Source organism: Callithrix jacchus, chromosome 15, assembly GCF_049354715.1.
Source record: "Callithrix jacchus isolate 240 chromosome 15, calJac240_pri, whole genome shotgun sequence".
Taxonomy (NCBI): domain Eukaryota; kingdom Metazoa; phylum Chordata; class Mammalia; order Primates; family Cebidae; genus Callithrix; species Callithrix jacchus.
In genome coordinates this window covers 101,858,244-101,881,039 of record NC_133516.1, presented here as the reverse complement: position 1 = coordinate 101,881,039, position 22,796 = coordinate 101,858,244, and the positions used below count along the sequence as shown (strand labels likewise).

General features: G+C 37.0%; 1 protein-coding gene across 17 annotated transcripts in view; it reads left to right on the top strand.

Annotated features, from left to right (window-relative positions):
- The window catches only part of LOC144579619 (uncharacterized), a 634,762-nt gene that overhangs the window by 183,963 nt on the left and 428,003 nt on the right, over window positions 1-22,796 (top strand). For 15 of the 17 annotated variants that reach the window (XR_013527746.1, XR_013527739.1, XR_013527741.1 and 12 more), the window contains one exon: window positions 7,008-7,113. Coding sequence is in view for 2 of the 17 variants with exons in the window: in XM_078352289.1 (XP_078208415.1) it covers window positions 7,008-7,113 (106 nt within the window). In the remaining 15 variants the exon portion in view is untranslated. Of the gene's footprint in view, window positions 1-7,007; window positions 7,114-15,928; window positions 16,422-22,796 lie in introns of those variants that run through there. The other 2 variants (XR_013527745.1, XM_078352291.1) reach the window with 1 other exon arrangement.

The following is a 22,796-nucleotide window of genomic DNA, read 5'->3' as shown; positions in this document are numbered from 1 at the left end:
GTGGTGAGCTGAGATCATGCCATTGCACTCCAGGCTGGGTAACAAGAGCGAAACTCCGTCTCAAAAAAAAATAATAAAATAAATAAATAAATATATATATTTCAAGTAATATTGAGTTAATGCTTATAGTTACCTCTGTTGAATACTTATATTTTCATACACAGCAACATAGCTACATGTCCTATCTCATTTCATACTTTCACAGAAACCTTAAACTAGCTCATTTTTGTTATTGATTAAAAGGTGAGGAAACTGAAGCTTATTAGTCCTGTGTCTACTAAGTGGAAAAGCTAAGATTGAAATCTGGTTTGTTTGATTCTAAAACCTGAGCTTCTGTCTGTTAGGTTAATTGATGCTCCAAACATTCTAATAAGGTAAAAGAAATTTAGTAATGTCTTTTGCATATATTATTTTATTAAAATATTTTATTTAAATTATTTTATTTAAATCAGTTATTAAAATATTTCTTTTTATTTTATTAAAATATTTTGATTTTGATTTTATTGGACTTAATAAATATTTTACTAAAATATATATTTACTAAATAATACATTATTTACTAAAATATACATTATTCTCTAAATGTAAAAATACATTATTTACTTAAATACACTTTCACTAAATGTATATTTTAGTAAAATATGTCTTAAGAAAAACATATTAATACTATAAGAGTTTGCATCTTTTCTATTTGAGAATAAATTATTGCCACTTACCACTTCAGAGTCTTCTGAGAATGCCAAAAACCTTAGTTCAGAAATAATCAATAACAAGATGTCTATGAACTCTCTGTCCCTTAAGAGCCAAGCTCTGACCATCTCTAAGGCAAGTACGGCATGACATACTTTGCAGAGCTACCTGCAGAACTGTCTTTCTTGACCTGATGTTAGCTTGATTCCATTGCTTGTCCTTCTGTTTCTTCCATAATAGCCCAGCAACCTGAGAATCTTGGATACGTGAGATAAGCAAGCACATTCTTCACAGTTTTTTGGGGGTGAATCAGATATTTACATATTGCTACTTTTAGTTTAGTGTATAGATTGGGTGGTTCATTCCCTTTGCCCATGGCCTCAGTCTTTGTCTTTAGCTCATGATCGAGTTAATTCTATAGCCCAAAGTAACCCTCATTAGGTGTATCATTTTATCTTTCCTTAGACCTCCCATCATCATTTCCGAACATCTCTTTTGGCTCCCACTCAAAGAGGAAGTGTAGTTCAGCATCATGGCTTCCCCCACCACCAACAGTCGATGCAAATGGCAGCCTCTTGATCCCGTGAGAAATAGTCCTCACGGTTTCCATTCACAGACATTTCTACAAATAATACCTGTCATTTTGGGGCACCAGGACTTCAATGAGATACTCTGATTTGTTCCCTGTCCTTTCCTCTCCTTAGTGTTTTTACACAGCTGTCTTCACTACCCTGACTTCTCACTTGACTTTCCTTATTTCTCTGTTTTAAATTTCTTCAAGGCAGATTCCAAAGCTTGTTGTATCTACCTCTTTCTGCTGTGTTCAGTCTTTTAAAAGCTGCTTTTTCTCTTCTCATATTTATCTTATTTTGACAATTGAGTGAGTGTTCTTTGAAAGCTTCTGACCAAAAACTTTTCACTCTGAATATTATTTGACCAACATCTGATATTTGAATTGTAGTTACTTCTGCTCTATCTGGAGCCCTCCCAGTTCAGTTCTTAAGACATTTCATCTGTGATTACAGAGAGTCAGTGTTAAGCTGTATTTCTGCCTTTAGTTTCCTAGTGTTTCCAAAAGCTTACTTCCCATGTAAACTCACAAGCATAGAGGCAGCCTTGGTAGAGGTTAGCCACTACTGTCTGTGGGTAAGGATAAAGTTTGAAAAACCTCCGAAATGTTCATAGAGCACAAAATGGATGCTTTTAAAATACAATCTCGTGCAGCATTACACACTTATAAATATATAATGTATACAGAGATGCTCCTTTTTAGAGAGAATGAGTGTTGGCTTGCATTTAAAAACTATGGTGAGTCAAAAAAGTATGCATGTGGGTATGTGTGTGTACATGTATATATATATGTACATATATAAATCTTTAAGTATTTAAATTACATTCAATGCAGAAAATTGCTCACATACACAGGCATGCTGGAAATGTAAAAGACTAAAACAGGAGTTACACATCTCCCATCTCACACTCATTTTAGGAGAAGGTATATGCCTGCTGGATGTAGTGGTAGACAAAATTAACTGCACTACTTACACTGTTTCTATTTTTACTTACTTATTTTTAATTTTTTGATTACTTACAGACATCATAAAAATAGAGGAACAAGTAAGATTGAGTTCTCCTGAATTCAGTGATTATATGATGTAACACTGCCAGATTCCTATTTTTCGTGTTTTATTTTATCTCAGTATACTATAGGTTTATGTATCTTTTCAGTAGTTTCAGTCAAGGGTCCTGATTTCATTTAACAAGGATAATGAGAGGAAAATCCATGGTTTAGATATGTACCTTTGATCTGTACTTCAGATCCATGCTTGACTGGTAGAAACCACTACGGTTACAAAACAATGCAACAACAAACCTCTAAATCTTGTAAATCTAACAAAATATTACAAAGACAAATCTCTAAAATGACAGCAAACATCACAAATGCAAGTCTTATTATTTAATTCTGCTTTGTGGAGCTTAAAATAATGATCAGACTTCAACCGTAACCGCCTATTTCACTTCCAATTTGTTATCTAGCATGCATATTTATTTACATAAATCTAAGCTGACTCTTTTTGTTTATTGACTAAGGTATACACTGTCTCCTTTGCCCCTAACTCACACAGTAATGGTGCCAGAAATTGTAGGTAGGAATATCTTAGGTTTGATCTGTTTAGAAGGTGAACAGGATTGTTTCTTCTGAAGCCATATGTGTGGAGGAATCACACTCCCTTTTCTTCGTCCCGGTCTTTCCCTGGGGAAACCGTAGGGATTAAATGGTGAAGAGCTATAGCTAGTGGTTTGCTCTTTGCCTAGACTGAAATTCAAGTATGCCCCTCACATCCTAGATTTTATGTACATGGAAGTCTCTTTTTTCATACTTGTTTTTTATTTTTTCAAAAGACGTATTTATCAAATATCAGACTGTTTAATTAACTTCTTTCAGGTTATTTAAGCCTTGAAGTGTAGACCAACTTTCTCTCTCTCTTTTTAACTTTCTTTCAGTAGAAGTTTCTTTTGGTTTATTTATGCTCCTGAGATTATGTTCTATTGACATAGATCACCTGGTCTGGTAAGTCTTTACCCTACTGAACAATAATCTCACCTTAATAGGTTTATATCTTTCACATTCAATTGCTTGGCTTCTAGGTAAAAAGGCAACAGTATAGTGTATAAAAAATGTGAGGAGTATAGTACCATATATTGAGTATCTGTCCCTTATCCCATTTAATCCTCACTTTGGGAAGATTATTATTCATATCTTATTGATAAAGACACTGAAAACTAGAGTTAGAAATTACAAAAGGTATATTGCTGACATTCATTCAAGAATATTTAACTCTTCCATGAAGCTAGTGACGCATAATTTTTTATTGTTTCTTAGAAATTTTGTGTTGTTTTTGTCTTTTCAACTATGTTGTGTGAGGGTAGAGACCACGCTTCATACTTTTTCATGTCCTTACATTACTCCATCAATAATTTTCCTTCAATAAATCATTATAAAATTTTTCTCTCCATTTTGATTAGCTTTTTGTCACTTTAATAGAGCAGAACTTTACAGGATACCACTTCTGTTAGTTTCCCTGGGAATCAGCAACTGAATTCAGGATGATATTCTCTTAAACCTTACACAGGAAGAATTGGAAGAAGTAATCACTATTCATCCTCTTTACTTTCAATAAAGTTATTGCTATTTCTTAATTTTGATAATTAATCTCTGAATCCACATGAGAAAAGTATAATTTTCTTTTTAAATTTTAGTGTGGTGGGTAAGGGACCACAGATGGGAGAATATATTAAGCTGTAGTAATTGCATCACAGAGATAAAAGTCAAAGGCAGTAGCTGATCTGATAGAAAAGGAATGGCTTCTTAGCTGTATTTGCTTTAGTTCCTACATAAAGAATGTTTCTGTTCTAATGTGTCTAGGCCTTTACAATACTCTAATGAGACCATCACAAATGGAAAATCACAGCTTTTTTAATACCAACAAGGATTTAAGGCTATAATTATAAATAAATATATCTTGCAGATGAATTAAGTAAATGAGTATCAAAATTCAGAGTGTCACGTAATTCTTAAGTGTAGGTTGTGAAGGACTCATCACACTGTCCTGAAATGATTCCATAACATTTTCTCATTTGGAATTGTCTAAACTGAGTTACTTGGTAATCCTCTGTGTATTAGTCCATTCTCACAGCGCTGTAAAGATATTGTACTACCAGAGGCTGGGTAATTAAAGAAAAGAGGTTTGACTCCCAGTTCCACAAGGTCTGGGAGGCCTCAGGAAACTTATAATCGTGGATAGTGAAGGGGAAGCAAGGACCTTCTTCACATAGTGGCAGGAGAAAGAAGTGCAAGCAAGGGAAATGCCAGATGCTTATAAAACCCTCAGATCTCATGAGAACTCATTCATTATAGTGAGAATAGCATGGGGGAAACCGCCCCCCTGATCCAATTACCTTCCACCGAGTCCCTCCCTTGACATGTGGGGTTTATGGGAATTATAATTCAAGATGAGATTTGGGTGGGGACACAGTCAAAGCATATCACTCTGCCCATATTGGCCTCAATTTTTAGTTGGCAGCCTGAAAAGTCTGATGTTTTCATATCAGTTTGAGAGATTTTAATTTCTTGCTCAAAGAATGCAATGATTTTCTTGACAAGACTAACTTTGTAGAGAATGAAATAGAAAGAAAGCCTTACTGAACACATGTCTGTGTCTGAATTATTTCATCTTATTAAGAGTTCAGTGTCATTTCTACTCTCCTCCTACTTAAAAAGTCAAAAGAGCATGTTATAGATTTTGGTACATACAACAAATGCAAAGATTTACCTTCTCTAGGTTAAGTTACCTTCTCTAGGCAAGAGAAAAAATAGCGGATGTTATCCTGGAAATTTTGGGGTGCTAAAGTGAGATATTATAATAAATGGCTTTCTTTTGACACCGAAACCCAATTCAGCACTGTTGGTTACCAGAACTCAATAAAAATTATCTTTAAAAGCTCAAGTAATAGAAAAAAGTGAATTTGAACTGGGGACTTTTTTGGGGTCAGGGTTCTCTCTTTCTTCCCGTCTTTTCTGTCTGCTTCTTTTTACTTGTTGGTTTCATAGTCTCTTCTAGTAACTCAAGTTTTTTTTTCCAGAATTCAGTGAACAAAGAGTTAGAGAGCAAAGCCATTGGCCTAATTTTAGTTTAGTGAGTGAAAATCAGTTTCCCTGTTGGACAGTTAAGAACCATCCTGTAGAGGTTCTTAACTTTGGTCTTGTTTAAGCCAAATGGTAATGCCTGGGCCATTCAAATTCCAGGCCACTGTTACTTGGTTTCATGATTGGTGTGGATTGTCGCAGGCTGTTTGCTAGGGTCAGTGGGAAAAGAATACTGTGACTAATAGCCTCTAAGAGAACTATGTGGTTGGAATTTGTGGTGACCATTTTACTAAAGGAAATATGACTTGCTTCTAGAAAAAGAGGGAAAAGTGATGGGTAGATGGAAAGGAAGCAGAAAAAAATAGTAGTTATTCAATACAGATTGAATGTATTAGTTTTCTGTGCTGAATAACAAATTACTACCAATTCAGCAACCTAAAATAATACTCATTTCTTATCTCAGTTTCGGTAGGTCTGAAGTCTGGATATGGCATATCTGAGTTCAGTGCTCAGGGCCTCTCAGACGTCTGAAATCAAGGTGTAAGCCAGGGCTGCCTGCCAATCCGGAGCTCAGAGTCCTCTCCCAAACTCACTAGTTGCTGACAGAATCACTTCCTTGGGATTGTAAGACTGAGGTCCCTGCTTTTTGTTTTGTCAGTCGAGGGCCATTTTCATCTACTGGAGGCCCCCTGCCACATGGCCTTATCCAAAGCAGTTTGTTTCTTCAAAGTCAACAGGAGAATTTATCTCTTTGAATTTCCCTTTTAGGAAAGACTTGGACCCTCTTTTAAAAGGGTCACCTGGTTAGGTCAGGCCTACATGGGATAGTCACTCTTTTGATGAACTCAAACTAATCTGGGACTTTAATCTGCAAAATCTCTTGATCTTTGCCATATAATATAGCATACTCACCAGAGTGACATCTATCATAATCACAGATGGCACCTGGATTTAAATGGAGAGTGTTGTGGGGATGTGTACTCTAGGGAACAGGAATGTTGAGGTGTATTTTTAAATTTTGCATACCACATCAATGTTTTCTAGAAATAGATACAATGCATTAAAAAATAGAGGATCCCAGAAAATTATACAGAGGTGTGTATAAATTCATGTACTTGGCATAAGTTTTATTTTTGTTTGCAAATTCCAAGTAATATTATTCTGTATAAAGTTGCTTCAAAATCTGTGCTTCCAAATGATATGTAAACAGTAATCTCTAAGCTTCTTTCATATATAGTTCTTGTCTTTAATTTTCCCTTGCCTATGCCTTGAAATTTCCAAAACATTGACTTCTACCTGTCACTATTATCTAGTTTTATGTCTCTGAGGTGTCCTAGAGAAAATTATTTTTAAAGTCCACTAAAGCCAATTGCAGTAGGTGAATCAGGGTCTTGGCCACCAATCAATTACAGAGACATCCTTACTTCTTAGATTCTTGCATTAAGGGCCATGATTGCTTTTAGGAAAATGTGAAAAGCAGTGGTTTTGGTTGACATAGGGAGTTGTGGTCTTTGGAGAATCAAATGTTGCAATCTATGCTGTTTGTTATTTAGGCAGTGCATGGAATACAACTTTGTTTGCATTGCTAGTTTTCCATGTATTTTAATTATTTGAAAGATGTGCATTAAGTACTTTCCTCATTTCTAAAGCAGTGTCAGTTTCTCTACAGTTTGCAGATACCAGACCGGCAGAGGGAAAGTGCAGCTAGTGGCCTCAAGCTGCCCCTTAGGAGACCGAAGGCTATAGCGGGATTCATAAAGTCTTTGATCAGTCAGGTAAATGCTTTCTTTTTCTATATTCTTCTCTTTGCTCTCTCCCCACCTGTGAATATATATGTTAAAGTGACTATCTGAATGCTCTTATAATCCTTGTCTTGGGTAGTAAAAATATATATTTTAATAAATGCTTCAAACCAAAATACTCATCTACAGCTGTTTATTTAACTAAAAATGGATCATTGTAGATAACAATTATGAAGTTAATAATGAAGACTTTCATTTGTTTAACAATTTTGAAATGTTTTTGAGGCTGTCAATAACAGTATAAGTTTAATTTAAGCTATATTTTTGGATTCTAATATATTTTCTATTACTGTGCTATTGTCAGTATTTTCACAATATATTTTTTGTTCATGAGGATAGACACGTGTGTGCACATGCACACACACACACACACACACGGAAAGGAGAAAGGAAAGAGAGGGAGAGAATTTTACCCCTACCCCTTCTCTGTAAACATATATCATTTAGATTGAATGGAAAGAAAATATAATTCTAAAATACATTTTTGGTTGCCCCAAGATTGTTTTGATATTTTGAGGCAAGTGTTATTTATATTCCTGGTAATTCTGTTCCTAAATTAATACATTAATAAGCTCTGGAAGCACTCAATAATTCCTGGAAGAGCTATCTATCCTCTCTTCATTTGTGATGAACTATTGGGAGTATTTCTGGCTCATTTATATAGACACTAAAAATGCCTCTACTTCACCAAATATGGGACATATTCTAATCAATTCATGTGGCATGTTCTTCAAGTGTATTAGGGGTCAACACCTACTTAATGCATCAGGCTTTGTGAGTATATATGATCTGTGTTTCCAGAGAGCAAGAGAATGCTTAGTAAGTATGGGAATGGGGAGATCAATCATTTGTCCCATTTCTCTACTTCCTGATTTGGTATTAAAAAAATATATATACCTATCAGCATTTCAACCCATTTTAAGTTAGTGTCAGAATCATAATAGAAAGGACTTTTTGTCTGAAAGCTCGATTTTGGAACAAAGTGTACTTGGAGCTTATGTCATTGAGATATGGCTATGAGTTGGTCTAAAACTCTCATTTTCCATTACCTAGAAATTGTCTGATTCAGCCAGAAGAATTTAAAATTCCCCTTATCTCTTCCACAAGCTCCCTGACACAATCGCTGTAAACACTTGGAACCTTACTTGCTGGCCTTTTCTCTTGGTATTTCTTCATTTAGGGTGTGTGTGTGTGTGTGTGTGTGTGCACGTGTGTGTGTATGTATTTCTCTCCCTTCCACTGTGGAAAACCTTCCTATTATTCAAAACCCAGTTTAATTATCATTTCCTTCAGCCCATAAATCTTTAGGGAAATTCTAAGTAATTCTGTCTTTTATTATTAAATGCCTAGTACTGTTATTCCATATTTTATGGATATACATATTGTTTTCATAATGGGATTATGAGTTCTATGAAATTAGAGACTTTCTCTTATGTCACCTTTATTTTTTTTAACCTCTGGTTACCTGTAGTACAAAAGTGTGTGCTCCATAGGAGCTTTCTTTTGCAATCAAAATCAATAGAGTTCTTTACCCATCTCAATAGCTGTTTAAATTTATATAGTGCTTTCTTTTTTATTCCATACCACGGCTTTACTTCTTCCTAATGCATTACTTAAGGGTATTTTTTACATGTGAAATGTGATGAAACATGCTAGGGGAAAACTATTTGAGTTTATTGTGAATAAAGCACAAATCATAGGTTGGAGAGCTGGAGCTGAGCTTTAGGTAGAGCTGAAGGCTGATGGAGATTCAGAGCTGATAAAATGTTATACCATCTATTTTTTTAAGCCATGTTAGTTACCTGTTATTGCTGAGGAATTAAATCCACCAAATGTAAGCACATTATGTGATAAAGTCCAACTGAGAAGATTACTCTCATGTTGAGTCAATTTTGATTAAGACTATGAAGACTATTAATGAAAAATTATCATCTTCACCTGCATCGACACAACTCCATTATTTAATTTAAATTCAAACCACACTCAATGACTTCTGCTTTCTAGTCACAACAGCTTCTCCATTCCTGCTGCTCATAATGTCTTAATGACCTTAGTAGCTGAGGTCCTCACAGCACTGGCAAGAGCATGGAACGGCATTGGAATGGGAGGGGTGGAGTAAGTTTCTTCCACAAAAGAGAACATTAGGTGCAAGGTATTTAATTAGTTGTGACCTTGAACAGGTCAATTCCTTTTCTGAGTCTCAGTTTACACATTTGGGTGGTAGTCACACATTTTTGGGCATTAAACACCTTTTCCTCATCTTATATCCATAACTACCTAGTGAAGCAGTTCTCATTTCACAGATGGGAAAAAGATAAATTAGATTAATTTGGTGACTTGATGAAGGTAGCACAGCTGGTAAGTGGTAGGGTGAAGAGCTTGGTTCTGAGCTCCTGCCTTCAAATGCTCTCCCTGTTCTTCCACCACAAACTACTTCTCTATCCAGTGGAAAACACAGTGGAGTACACATTACCTTTCTGAAAACCTCCGCCAAAATGCACATCCAAATATCTCAGCTATCCAGTCTAAAATGACTTAGCTTAGTGCTGTCATTAATTCGTCAATGTAGTATTTGCCCTGCTTTTCTTTACAGCAATGGTAAAGATGTGTGTGCGTGTGTGTGTGTGTGTGTGTGTTTAAAGACAACACAGGAAAATAAATAGTATCAGTACCCCAGAAGGGTGAGAATTTAGAATTTCTCATTCTTCATATTTATTTCACTTTTTAGGTTCACTGTCAAGTCAGTACAAACACATACCTGAAAATACAACTTACTGGTTGTGACATTATCACATATGATTTGATACAAAACAAAGGCAGAGCTGATGGTTTCTATTATCTGCCAGCCTGTGACATAAGCTGCAGATGTGAATGAATCTGGGCATTTGAGCTGAATTGGCTACAAAAATGCATTCTTAGTAGTGCTCATGAACTTCAAAGGATACGTCAAGCAACCTATCAATAATTCAAAATTTAAGGTGTTAGTCATGTACTAAATATTTTAATGGAAAGATTGCAAATGAATACACTTAAAAACCTCCATAAACAAGGAAACAATTTAGTGAAATGTGGCTTGTTTTAGCAGAAATCTTGCTTCTTGACACATAACATACACATCATAGCAATGTATATCAATGTCAAAAACTGCTCTATTTTAGCAAGCACATATAGCTTGTGTCTCAGGAATTTTAGAGTACTCTCGGCAAATATGTTACATACCTCTTGACAAAAATGCTTTCCAAATGTGCTTGTTAGAATTTGGAGTTCTGTGGAAATCCTGAGTTATATGTTATCTGTATATTTCCTTTACTATCTTTTATTATTTTTAATGTTATCTGTGTTATGCTTCATAATGAATACAGAAAAGTACAAAGAACATTCAGTAATCATCATAAAGAGATCACTTGCATAACTACCACTCAGTTCAAGTGAAATAACATGGCCTGGGCACAGAAGCCTCTTTTACGTACAAAGGTAACCATTATCCTGAACTCTAACTGCCATTTAGTTTTGCCTGTGTTGGAGTCATACAGCATGCATTATTACATTATTTCGTGTCTGGTTTATTTTGTTCAACATTACTTGTGAAATTCATCCTTGTTGCTGCATGTAGTTGCACTTTATTTTTATTTCTTTAATGGCATTTTTTTTTTCTGTATGAACATACCACAATTTGTGTATCTCCATTACTGTTGATCAATGTAGACTTGCAGACTGTTACATAAAATGCTGTTGGATTACTACTTCCGACCAGTGTGGAGTAACAGGATGGGATAAATTATACCATCTGAGATAGCAACGACGACAAAATTGGGACAAGATATATAACGACTGTTTTCAAAATACACCATGTTGGACAGTGAAGGGCAGTGATACCTATGAGATGAGAAATAAATGAGGTGGTCAAACAATTGATTACTAAATGAGTTTACAGACCATGGTGCAGGAAGGGAGGTTCCAGGTAGGCTCCCCGAGTTTACAAGAAACACCAGAGAGGGTACAGCTACATAGGGAGAATTTTATGAATCTTCAGGGTCTCTTTGGGTATTCTGGATAAGACTTATCAGCATGTGCATGTGAGAAAACTCTCTGAGGTAGATGGGAAAACTACCTGAGAATGTTAGAGAAAATATCCTGCACTCACACAGTGCTGGAAACAGCACCTGATCCCTCCAGTCCAACTGGAAAATCTGATTATTCATGGGGTTTTGGGTGGAGTATTTTGCAAAGTCTTGCTTCAGTAGTAAAGTATACTCAGCCCTAGACTAAACAGTGCTCTGGTCTCATCTAATTAATCTTAAAAGTGGGAGCAGCCATGTAATTTGAGGGACCCAGTGCCAAATTAAATGCCAGACCCCTTAGTCAAAATTATTAAGACTTCCATGTTGGCAAGAGTAGTGTACTGAATTAAGCCTACAGCCTCTGTAAACTTTGGTCCTGTGTGGACTGACCAGGTCATATACCTGTGAAGCAGCCCTGCTTAAAAGCAAGACTAGAAAGAATCAAGCTGTTTCCAAGTGACTTAACTTTGCCTCTCAAACCTACTAATGTCTGATCATTTTTTATTTACTGCTAGTTATTTTATGTGAAAAATTTAAAAAATCATTCCAGCTTAGCATGATGATATCTTTCTCTAGAAAGGATATATGGTTTTGTCAGAGACATGTGAACCAGAGCAACTCCATCTTAAATAGGAACTGGGTAATGAGGCTAAAACATGCTGGGCTGTATTCCCAGAAGGTTAAGGCATTCTAAGTCACAGGATGAGGTAGGAGATCATCACAAAATACAGTTCATAAGGACTTTGCTGATAAAACAGATGGCAGTAAAGAGCCCGCCAAAACCCACCAAAACCGAAACAGCTACAAGAGTGACCTCTGATCATCCTCATTGCTACATTCCCACCAGTGCCATGACAGTTTACAAATCCCATGGCAATGTCAGGAAGGTACCCTATATGGTCTGTGAATAATCTACCACTTGTTTAGCATATCATCAAGAAATAACCATAAAAATGGGCAACAAGCAGCCCTGGGGGCTGCTCTGTCTATGTAGTAGCTGTTCTTTGCTTTCTTTTCTTTCTTAATAAACTTGCTTTCACTTAGCACTGTGGACTCAGCCTGAATTCTTTCTTGTGTGAGATCCAAAAACTCTTTTTTGGAGTCTGGATCAGAACCCCTTTCCTGTGACAGCTTTTTAAATTTCTGGTAATTTGTCTGGGGCAATTGAAAACCAAGATTTTCTTAATTTAGAGAATTGAGTTAATTCAAAGTCTGGCTTCAGTACATAAATCACCTGCTTCCTAACCTCTCTGTGTGGTCCTTCAGCATTCAGACCTAAAGCTTGCAGTTTTGAAGAGACCTCAACTTTAGAGGACCCTGGAGTCCAATTTTTTTTTATTTTTGGTTTGATCCCTTTGGCCTGTTGGAAGTTCTGATCAGCTTTTTAGACTTTTAGCTACTTCTTCCTGAGTTAGCAATTGCCCTTAGGGAAATCTTAGCTCCTCACAACTACCCAAGGATAATGCTTGTAGTTAGATTTAAGCAATAGCTTCACTTTTAGGAGAAATGGCAAAATAAGCTTTATGGTTTTCTATATGTTAGATACATTTACAAATGTTAATATTTTTAACAATCCTATTTGCTAGTTAGTAGTATAACTGCCCGATGGGTTCGTCCTGCCCACTGCATACACAAAATCAATTACTGAGACCACAGCATTGTAATAAAGAGTTTAATTATTCTCTCAAACCAAACACTTAAATCAATCTGTCTGAAAATTTGGAGGCTAGGGATTTTCCAGGATAGTTTGTTGAGCCAGGGATTCTGCTTTTATTTGGGCCACAGGACCAGTTGGTGGGTCCAGGTGGAGCCATTGGTTGTTAGAAATGCAAAAACCTGAAAAGACATTTCAAGAGAGCAGTCTTAGGTTCTACAAGATATATATTTTCTGCAGGAGTAATTGGGAAGTTGCAAACCTTGTGACCTCCAAAATAATGGCTGGTGATCATTTATGTCTACACCTTGGCAAAATTTAGCTTTCTCATCCTCCTGACCTGGTGATCTTTCATTAGCTTTATAATGGTGGTTTAGTTTCGGGCATGGGCTGTTATCATTTAAACTATAAACTAAATGTCTCTCAAAGTTAGCTTGGCCCTAGCCCAGGAATGATTGAGAGCAGCTAGGAGGTTAAAGGCAAGATGGGTGTTAGTTACATCAGATCCCTTTTATTGTCATAATTTTCTCATGGTTAAAATGTCTGCAAAGGCAGTTTCAATAGTATCCTTGTTTTGGAGTGCTGGACTTTTTTTTCTCAGATTACTTAAATAAGGTACCCAATATCACATAATTAGTAAGTGGCAGAGTCACAGTAGAATCTGTTCTTGCTGGCTTCAAGCCTATTTTCTTTAAACAAACTTATATTCTCTCATTTAATGTAATAGAGAGTGTAGATTTTACAAGTAATATGTGTAACGTTATACGTACCTCTAGAACTAAGTTTAAAAACTATGCTTAAATACGTAAAATAACTAAGAATATAAAATGTGAAGGGGGTCTGCTTTGGTTAGCTCAGGCTGCTATAATAGAATACCACAGGTCGGGTGGCTTAAACACCAAGGTTATTTCTCACACTTCGCAGGCTAGGAAATCCAAGATCAGAGTGCTAGCAGGTCTAATGTCGTTTAGTGAGGACTCTCTTCCTGATTTGGCAGAGAGCACAGAGAGGTAGCTCTCTGGCCTCTTCTTGTAAGGGCACTAATCCCATTTATTAGGGTCCTACACTCATGACCTAGTTACCTCCCAAAAACCTTACCTGCAAATATCACCTTGGGATTTAGATTTCAACATATGAATTTTAGGGGGACCCAAACTTTCAGTTAATAGCAGGGTTTTCTATAATTACACTCTCCTTAAGGACCAATTTTAAAATTTATTTTAGTAGATTGGTTGGATAATGGAGATTTTTGCCCACATATGGTGGTAGTTTGAAGACTCACTGGAAGAATGAGGTATTTATAAATGCCTTCCCCATGATATGTTGCAATTTTGGAGTATCCATTTCTCTTCGCTAGGGCTGCTATAACAAAATTTCATAGATTGAGTGGCTTAAATGGCTGACATTTATCTCTCACAGTTCTAGGAGCATGGGAAGTCTGACATTTGGGTAAGAGCATGGTTGGGTCTAATGAAGGCCCTCTTTCAGGCTTTTAAATGGCTGCTGTCTTGCTGTATCCTCACATGGCAGAGTCGGGGGGACTGGGGAGGCAGGGAGAGCTCTCTTGTGTCTCTTCTTATGAGGGTACTGAACATGTTCGTGAAGGCTCCATGCTGATAACCTCACCTAAACCTAATCATGTTGAGGACTAAGGCTTTAACATGTGAATATGAGAGAGCACAATTCAGCCCATAGCATGTATTATACAGTCAGGTGTGTGTGTGCACGTCTGTGCATATGTCTGGAGATTAAAAAATAGATACAGTCTTGGGAGTATTACAGTCACTTTTTCATACGTATGCTCTGGATTGGGTTCATCTGCTGGCTAGAAATAGTAATGACCTGGTGAGGCATTATACCTTTATACTCTATTTGAACAGCTCTGATGGCCTTACTAAATCTCTGGGAGTTGAGGTTTTATTGTAAACGGAGACATGAAATCCAATAGGATCTTTTCATAAAAATTTGGCAGTGTAATATTTGTCACTTGTACATGTGAACATGTGTAGCTAAAGCTATTTTCTTCTTATTCTAAACCTTGTATTAGCATGTTATCATATCCAAAAAAATACAAATCCAGTTTTAAAAGCCCTGAAGGTGTTTCGATTTACAAATGGATTTACGCCACCCATCACAGAGAAAACATCCCTAAGACTTTCCCTTAGGAATCTCCTTCTTTCCAAATTCCACTCCATTTAGCAGCTATCTAAAGCTCAGTGTTTCTTATCTCTCCCTCCCAGTCCCCCTACAGCAGCTCAGTCTGTGGTATGGAACTTTGAGGTCACAATTTGATACCCTGCAGTCTGAATATAGCCCTTGGGCATCTGGAGTTTTGCCTTCACCTACTGTTGAAAAATTTGAATTGCTTGCCAACCTTTGAAAGTCAGGATATTTCATGTTAAAATCCAGACATCTCAGCATTTCTTGACAAACCAGAAGATCTGGTGACCCTAGACTTTCTTCTCATAAGGCACTTTTTGCTCTGGTTCAGAGCAGCTCACAGCTCCCACTAAGCCCCTCCTTAGGCAGCAAAGCTGTCAGGTTGCATTTTGCTTCTTCCACCTGCATTCACGTCAGTGACCTCACTCACGCAAAACTGATCTACTCATGGCCCTCTATTCCTCAAAAGGCAGAATCAGGGGAGTCTTAATGGAAAAGTGTAACTGTTAATAAATTAAATGTTTCTACTGCAGGAGAACCAACAAGAAGTAGAAGTGTCTGCCCTTCAACAATCTACATGATAGTGGAGGTGTTACTTGCTCAGGCCTCTGCTCTCTAACTCAATGCTGGTCCATCTATTAGTATTACTTGGACTATTAGGGAAAGAGATGCTTGGAAGACAGAAGGTCAGGGTTGATGGTTGGCTGTTTTCTCCCTGAATCTGTCCAATATCTTTCCTCACAATGTGACAGTCTGCTTCACTGCTCTATTACTTCTTTACGCCCCCACATGTAGGTAGCATCGAGGTCTCAGTTTCCTAGAGGGTCTCTGTATGTGAGATTTTTCATATTTTCTCACCACGCATAATACATGATTTTCTCTGAAGTTCAGCATATAATTTTTTTCTCCACAGGCTAGCATCTGAGACATTTTACCAAAGGAAGTTTTGAGTGGTGACGTTTCCTTAAACAAGTTAAGCTGAAACTCAGCAACTGATGGGAAGGAAAAAAGATGTAAAGAGCTGCAGCTCCTTACTTGGGCCCATAAGAGAAGCAGGGGGGTATGGATGCTGCAGAGTGGCAAAGAGGGGGTAAGAAGATAGATAGCATAATACAAAATGTGCATGCATACAGTTTCAAGCATTGCAGTCTCAGAGATAAATAGCAAAATCAAAATTTTTTAAGGTTTACAATCTTGTAGATGTTTATTTATCAAGCTTCTGGAAGTTAATAACTTCTGGATGGAGGCTCTGTTTCATTTTACAAAATTTGATCTCCTAGACAACTATCTTATTACATTCACAATTCCTCACATTGCCTAATTTTAAGGTATTTACAAATGCCAAAATTACCACTTTACGATTGGTATTTAGATTTTGCAATTTAAATTTATACAGATTTATTATAACCAAGTGCTTCTCCCTGAACCATTATGTTCTTGCTCTATTATCCAAGACAACTTTTATTTTTAAAAATTTAAAATATTAAAGTCTATAACATAAAATTTGCCATTTTTGATATTTTAAAGTGTGTAATTTACTAGTGTTAAGTACATTGTTATGCAGCCAATCTCCAGAATTACTTTTGTGACAAGTTTTTTAACCTCCATCAAGGATTTAACGTCTTAAAACCGTATCATTTCAAGTATTAATTATCCTTTAAATTTAATAATAATGCCCTTTATAAAAGGGTTGATAAATTCTTTAATCCCAGCCTCAGAATTTAATGTGCTTTTTGAAATATGAAGAAATATTTTGTTGCACGTTACTGTTAAAAAAACACTTTAGACAAATAAATTTATCAGAGTTTATTTGAGCACGAATTCATTCATGAACTGGGCGGCTTCAGAACCAGAGAGTTTTGGAGAGCTCTGTTTTAGCAATGTTGGCAGTGCACTTTTATAGGGTGATTACAAAGTGAAGAAATCACTTGATTGGCAACAGCTCAGCATTTGCCTTGTTTGGGCATTATCTAATGGAAAGTCCCTAGTTAGAGGTTAGCTGGACGTTTCTGATTGGTTAAGTCAAGTTTTGTTTTATTGTTTACCTTGGATTTTGGTTTGTTTACACAGAAAATCTAAGTGGCAGAGCTCTCTCAACCTGATGACTTCCCTATTACCTTTTAAACTGTATGTAGAAAGCTACTATTAGTGAAATATCCTTTTAGCATGATTGATTCGAAATGTAAAAGTGATAAGAAAACAAAAATCACTATTTTAAAAATCAACTTTTTATAGTAATCTTTCCATGGACACCTGTCCAGTCTCTTTCAGGCCAAAACTGTCATTCTCTTTTAAGTGTGACTCCCACAGAATGTTGAGAAAACTCAGACATGTTGTTCAGAAAAACAGGCATTTTCTAATAATTCGGTCTTTTGTTTATTTTCTTTTCTAGTTATCATAGTTAAATTTCTTATATTTTCATCATTTGTTTAATCTATTTTATTTCAACTTTATTTTTCTAGTCATTTTTCTTCCTGATTTTCATTTTTAGTGATAGTGTTTCTTTCTTTCCTTTCTTTTCTTTTGATTCCTTTCTCTTCCTTTGCTTTTTCTTCCTCCTCATTCATTCTTCCACTTATTTGTTTATATTATTTACTTATTCATTTTTACTTATTTTGTGTGTGTATAAAAGATCAGCTGCCATGTATTCTGTCCCTCTAATTTTCACAAAATGTAAGAGGGTGCAACCTTGTGCGTAGGAAAGGAATTGTGTATAACCAAAGTGTTTCCACCTGCATAGTCTCCACCAAGAGGCACCAGGATCCCATGTGTTCCTACCTCTTCTCCTTTCAAGAGTCACCTTTCTCAGTTGTACAGTGGTCCACAAAGCAGCCAGCTCCTCTGTCCCTCCAGGCTCCTGTGGCTATTTTTTGTTCTCTTTCATATATTGCTCCAAGGATGAACCCAGGTTCTACAGAGCACAATTAACATAAGACCATTGGGTACTGGACAGCTTAGACTGTTAGAGAAGATTGAGGATATTGGGGTAATTACTGCAGAGCCAGAAAAAAACTTCACCTAAAGTTTAGATATACATTTTTCTGGAAATGTATCAGCCCTTCTCCTTCAGCAGAAATATTTTTTATCATAAGCAATGTTTCTTCTAAAGTTTTGGGCTTCCCTGTTGATATTCAGACTTTATTACATATGGTTGTATGTCAAGATTTCCCTCCCTCCCTCCCTTTTTGTTTGTTTGTTTCTTTCTTTCTTTTCTCTCTCTCTTTGTTTCCCTCCCTCCCTCCCCTCTCCCCCTCCTCCCTCCCCTCTCCCCCTCCTCCCTCCCCTCTCCCCCTCCTCCCTCCCCTCTCCCCCTCCTCCCTCCCCTCTCCCCCTCCTCCCTCTCCTCTCCCCCCCCTCCCTCCCTCCCTCCCTCCCTCCCTCCCTCCCTCCCTTCCTTCCTTCCTTCCTTCCTTCCTTCCTTCCTTCCTTCCTTCCTTCCTTCCTTCCTTCTTCCCTCCCTCCCTCCCTCCCCTTTCCTCCCTCCCTCCCTCCCCTTCCCTCCCTCCCTCCCTTTCTCTTTCTCTTTCTACTTCCTAACTTTTTCCTTCCTTCCTTGATAGAATCTCACTCTGTTGCCTAGGCTGGAGTGCAGTGGCACAATTTTGGCTTACTGAAACCTCTGCCTCCTGGATTCAAGTGATTTTCCTGCCTCAGCCTCCTGAGTAGCTGGGATTACAGGTGCATGTCACCATGCCAGGCTAAATTTTGTGTTTTTAGTAAAGACGGGATTTCACCATGTTGGCCAGACTGGTCTTGAACTCCTGATCTCAAGTGATCTACCTGCCTTGGCCTCCCACAGTGCTGGGATTACAGGTGTGAGCCACTACAACTGGCCTGTATGTCAATATTTCTTTAAAGTCCCAGATTTCCCTAAGTCCATTTGAATTTAGGGCATGTTCTAGTCAACATAATAACATTTTCCAACTTTTGAACCATAGGGAAACTGTGTTCAGAATTTTCTGAGTAAATATAAACTATGTAATAGTTTAACTCAGCACCCATGACAGAGAAGTTCTACTTCATTTATATATCTGGAATTAATCAATGACATTTTCTGTTATTCAAGAATGAAGCTATTAGCTTTACTAATTAGAATAAAGTTTATTTTTAAAACTTCACCAAGAGACAATGAATCAAGCTATCTCAAAATATGACTCTCGTTCTGTTTTCAGTATTATAATATAGCTAAATTTTGCTTGACAAATGTGTATAGTAACACAGATATCAAACATCTTTATTTAAAACTCCAAAATGAACTAGAGTTCCATCACCCTAACAAATCATTTTATTTTTTCTTATTCCATATTCACAAGCAATGAGATGTAGTTCCCTGTCAAGGAAACCGATGATTACATTCAACTTTTTAAGTTATTTGATTGTACATACACAGATGATGCAACACATATACTTAATTTAACAGGCATATAATATTTGGTTGAAAAATATCATTGTCCATGTAGCCATTCCACTGTTGGACATGTAGGTCATTTCCAATATTTTGCTATTTTAAATAATGCTGAGATAAATATCCTTATCCTGTCATTGAACAAATATTTATTGAGTACCTATTATGTCAGACATTATTCTAGGCAATAAAATATAGTAGTCAACAGAACAGATAGAAATTCTTGTTCTCATGGATCTTATAGCTACTGGGAAAGAAACAGGCAATAAAAGTAAGCAAATTATGTTGTATACTTGAAGACAATAAGTGCATTGGAGAAAAAGCAAGAAAGGGGCAGGGGAATGATGTCATTTGAATAGTGTGGTCTGGAAGACCTTGATAAGAAGGTGACATTTGATCAAAGGCATAAGGAGTGAGGAATATGTTATGGGATATCTAGCCTGGGGCAAGAACATGCCCAGCATGGTTGTAGTCCTAGGAAGATAAAAATTCTGTGGAGTAGAATAGTAAGACATGAGATCAGACAGCTAACTGGGTCCAGATCGTATATGGCATTGAAGAACTCTCTGTGAGGGCTCTGGTTTTCTTTCATGCTAGAACAGATAGGAGGCTACTGGAGAGTTTTGACCAGAGAAATGATGTAGACTGACTTTTAACAAAATTACTCTGATGGTTATGTGGACGCTTTTGGGGTAAGAATGAAAGCAGTTAGAAGCCTGTTGCAATAATTCAGGTAGGAGATGGCAGTGACCTGGACCATCAATGTAGATTTGCTATTCATGGAACGTGTTCACATATATTTTAAAGGTAGAGCTAGCAGGATGTTTGAAATGCCACCATCAATGTAAGTATGTACTTTCTAAACATATGGTAATTATGTATATATATATTTTTTTCTATATGTTTTATTGTTTCTTTTTCAAAATATAAAAAGTAACTCTTTGATGTTATAAAACTTATCAGCTAACAAAAACAACATAAAACACTCTTGCAGTTCTTGTAGCCTTTAGTAAAATATTCACACCTTTGATATTATATTTTATTTAAGAGCATATTCCTAGGAGAGGAGAGCTAGACCCCCAGAGAAGCCTACACTAGTTATGGCAGGTGTTCTCCAGCTCTATAATACCATTATGTCTGAGACTGATGCTATGGAGGGCTTAATCTCTGTGTTCAGAAGCTCATTATCTTCAGTAACCCACTTTGGGTAGTCAACCTTGCCCAGCTGCTGAATCCTTTATCTTTCCATATTACTTGAAATTTCCAACAATCTTAAAGCTATTATTCATTTACAGTATTCACACATGCCAAGTTTCTTTCAGGAGTCAACATGCCTAGTTTGTGTATTAGTTTCCTTGGGCTGCCGTAACAAAGTACCACAAACCAGGTGACTTAACAGAAATTTATTCCTTCACAGTTTTGGAAGTTAAATGTCTGAAATCAAGGTGTCATTTACGTTTACGCTTTTTTTGGAAACTGAGTGAAAGAATCTGTTTCATGCCTTTCTCTTAGGTTCTGGTGTTACTGGCAATCTTTGGAACCCCTTGGCTTCTAGACACATCACTCTAATCTCTTCCTCCGTCATCACATGACATTCTCTGTGTGTCTTCACACTATATTAATTCTGTGTGTATCTGTCTCTGACTCTCCTCTTATATGAACACCAGTCATATTGGATTAAGACTCATTCTATTCAGTATGACCTCATGTTAGTCTGATTACATCTGCAAAGACCCTATTTCTAAATAAGGTAACATTTCCTGGTACTGGGAATTCAGCCTAGTTTTTGAGGGCAACATCATTGAGCCTGTAAGAGTTTCCAAAAGAATCAGTTTAAAAAATGGTTTTCAGCATTAATGTTGTGGGTAGAATCTAGCCATCATTTGGAGTGTGATTAGTGATACCTGGAGAAGATACAAATTTTTAGCTTCACTGCCTACCCATTGGTCAAGCCTCAGCTTAGCTCTGCCTTTCAGTTGAAGACTATCAAGTGACTCTGAGGAGCTCTCATGCAGTAATATTATTTATAACACTTGTCAGAGTCTTTTTTTTTTCTATTTTCTTTTTTTTTATTGCATTTTAGGTTTTGGGGTCCATGTGAAGAACATGTAAGATTGTGGCATAGGTGCACACATGGCAGTGTGATTTGCTGCCTTCCTCCCCATCACCTATATCTGGCATTTCTCCCCGTGCTATCTTTCTCCAACTCCCCAGCCCCCACTCTACCTCCCCTATTTCCCCCCAACAGACCCCAGTGTGTAGTGCTCCCCTCCCTGTGTCCATGTGTTCTCATTGTTCAACACCCGCCTATGAATGAGGACATGCGGTGTTTGATTTTCTGGTCTTGTGTCAGTTTGCTGAGAATGATGGTTTCCAGGTTCATCCATGTCCCTACAAAGGACACGAACTCATCGTTTTTGATTGCTACATAATATTCCATGGTGTATATGTGCCACATTTTCCCTGTCTAGTCTATCATCGATGGGCATTTGGGTTGGTTCCAGGTCTTTTATATTATAAACTGTGCTGCAGTGAACATTCGTGTGCATGTGTCCTTATAGTAGAATGATTTATAGTCCTTTGGATATATTCCCAGTAATGGGATTAATGGGTCAAATGGGATTTCTATTTCTAGGTCCTTGAGGCATCGCCACACTGTGTTCCACAATGGTTGAACTAATTTACACTCCCACCAACAGTGTAAAAGTGTTCCTATTTCTCCACATCCTCTCCAGCATCTGTTATCTCCAGATTTTTTAATGATTGCCATTCTAATTGGTGTGAGACGGTATCTCAATGTAGTTTTGATTTGCATTTCTCTAATGACCAGTGATGATAAGCATTTTTTCATGTTTGTTGGCCTCATGTATGTCCTCTTTTGTAAAGTGTCTGTTCATATCCTTTGCCCACTTATGAGTGTGCATGTTTGTTTTTTTTTCTTGTAAATCTGTTTTAGTTCTTTATAGATTCTGGATATCACCCCTTTGTCAGATGGGTAAACTGCAAAAATTTTTTCCCATTCTGTTGGTTGCCGATTCACTCTAATGACTTTTTCTTTTGCTGTATAGAAGCTGTGGAGTTTGATTAGGTCCCATTTGTCTATTTTGGCTTTTGTTGCCAGTGCTTTTGGTGTTTTCATCATGAAGTCCATGACTATGCCTATGTCCTGAATGGTTTTGCCTAGATTTCCTTCTAGGGTTTTTATGGTGTTAGGTCTTATATTTAAGTCTTTAATCCATCTGGAGTTAATTTTCATGTAAGGTGTCAGGAAGGGGTCCAGTTTCTGCTTTCTGCACATGGCTAACCAGTTTTCCCAACACCATTTATTAAACAGGGAATCCTTTACCCATTGCTTGTTTTTGTCAGGTTTGTCAAA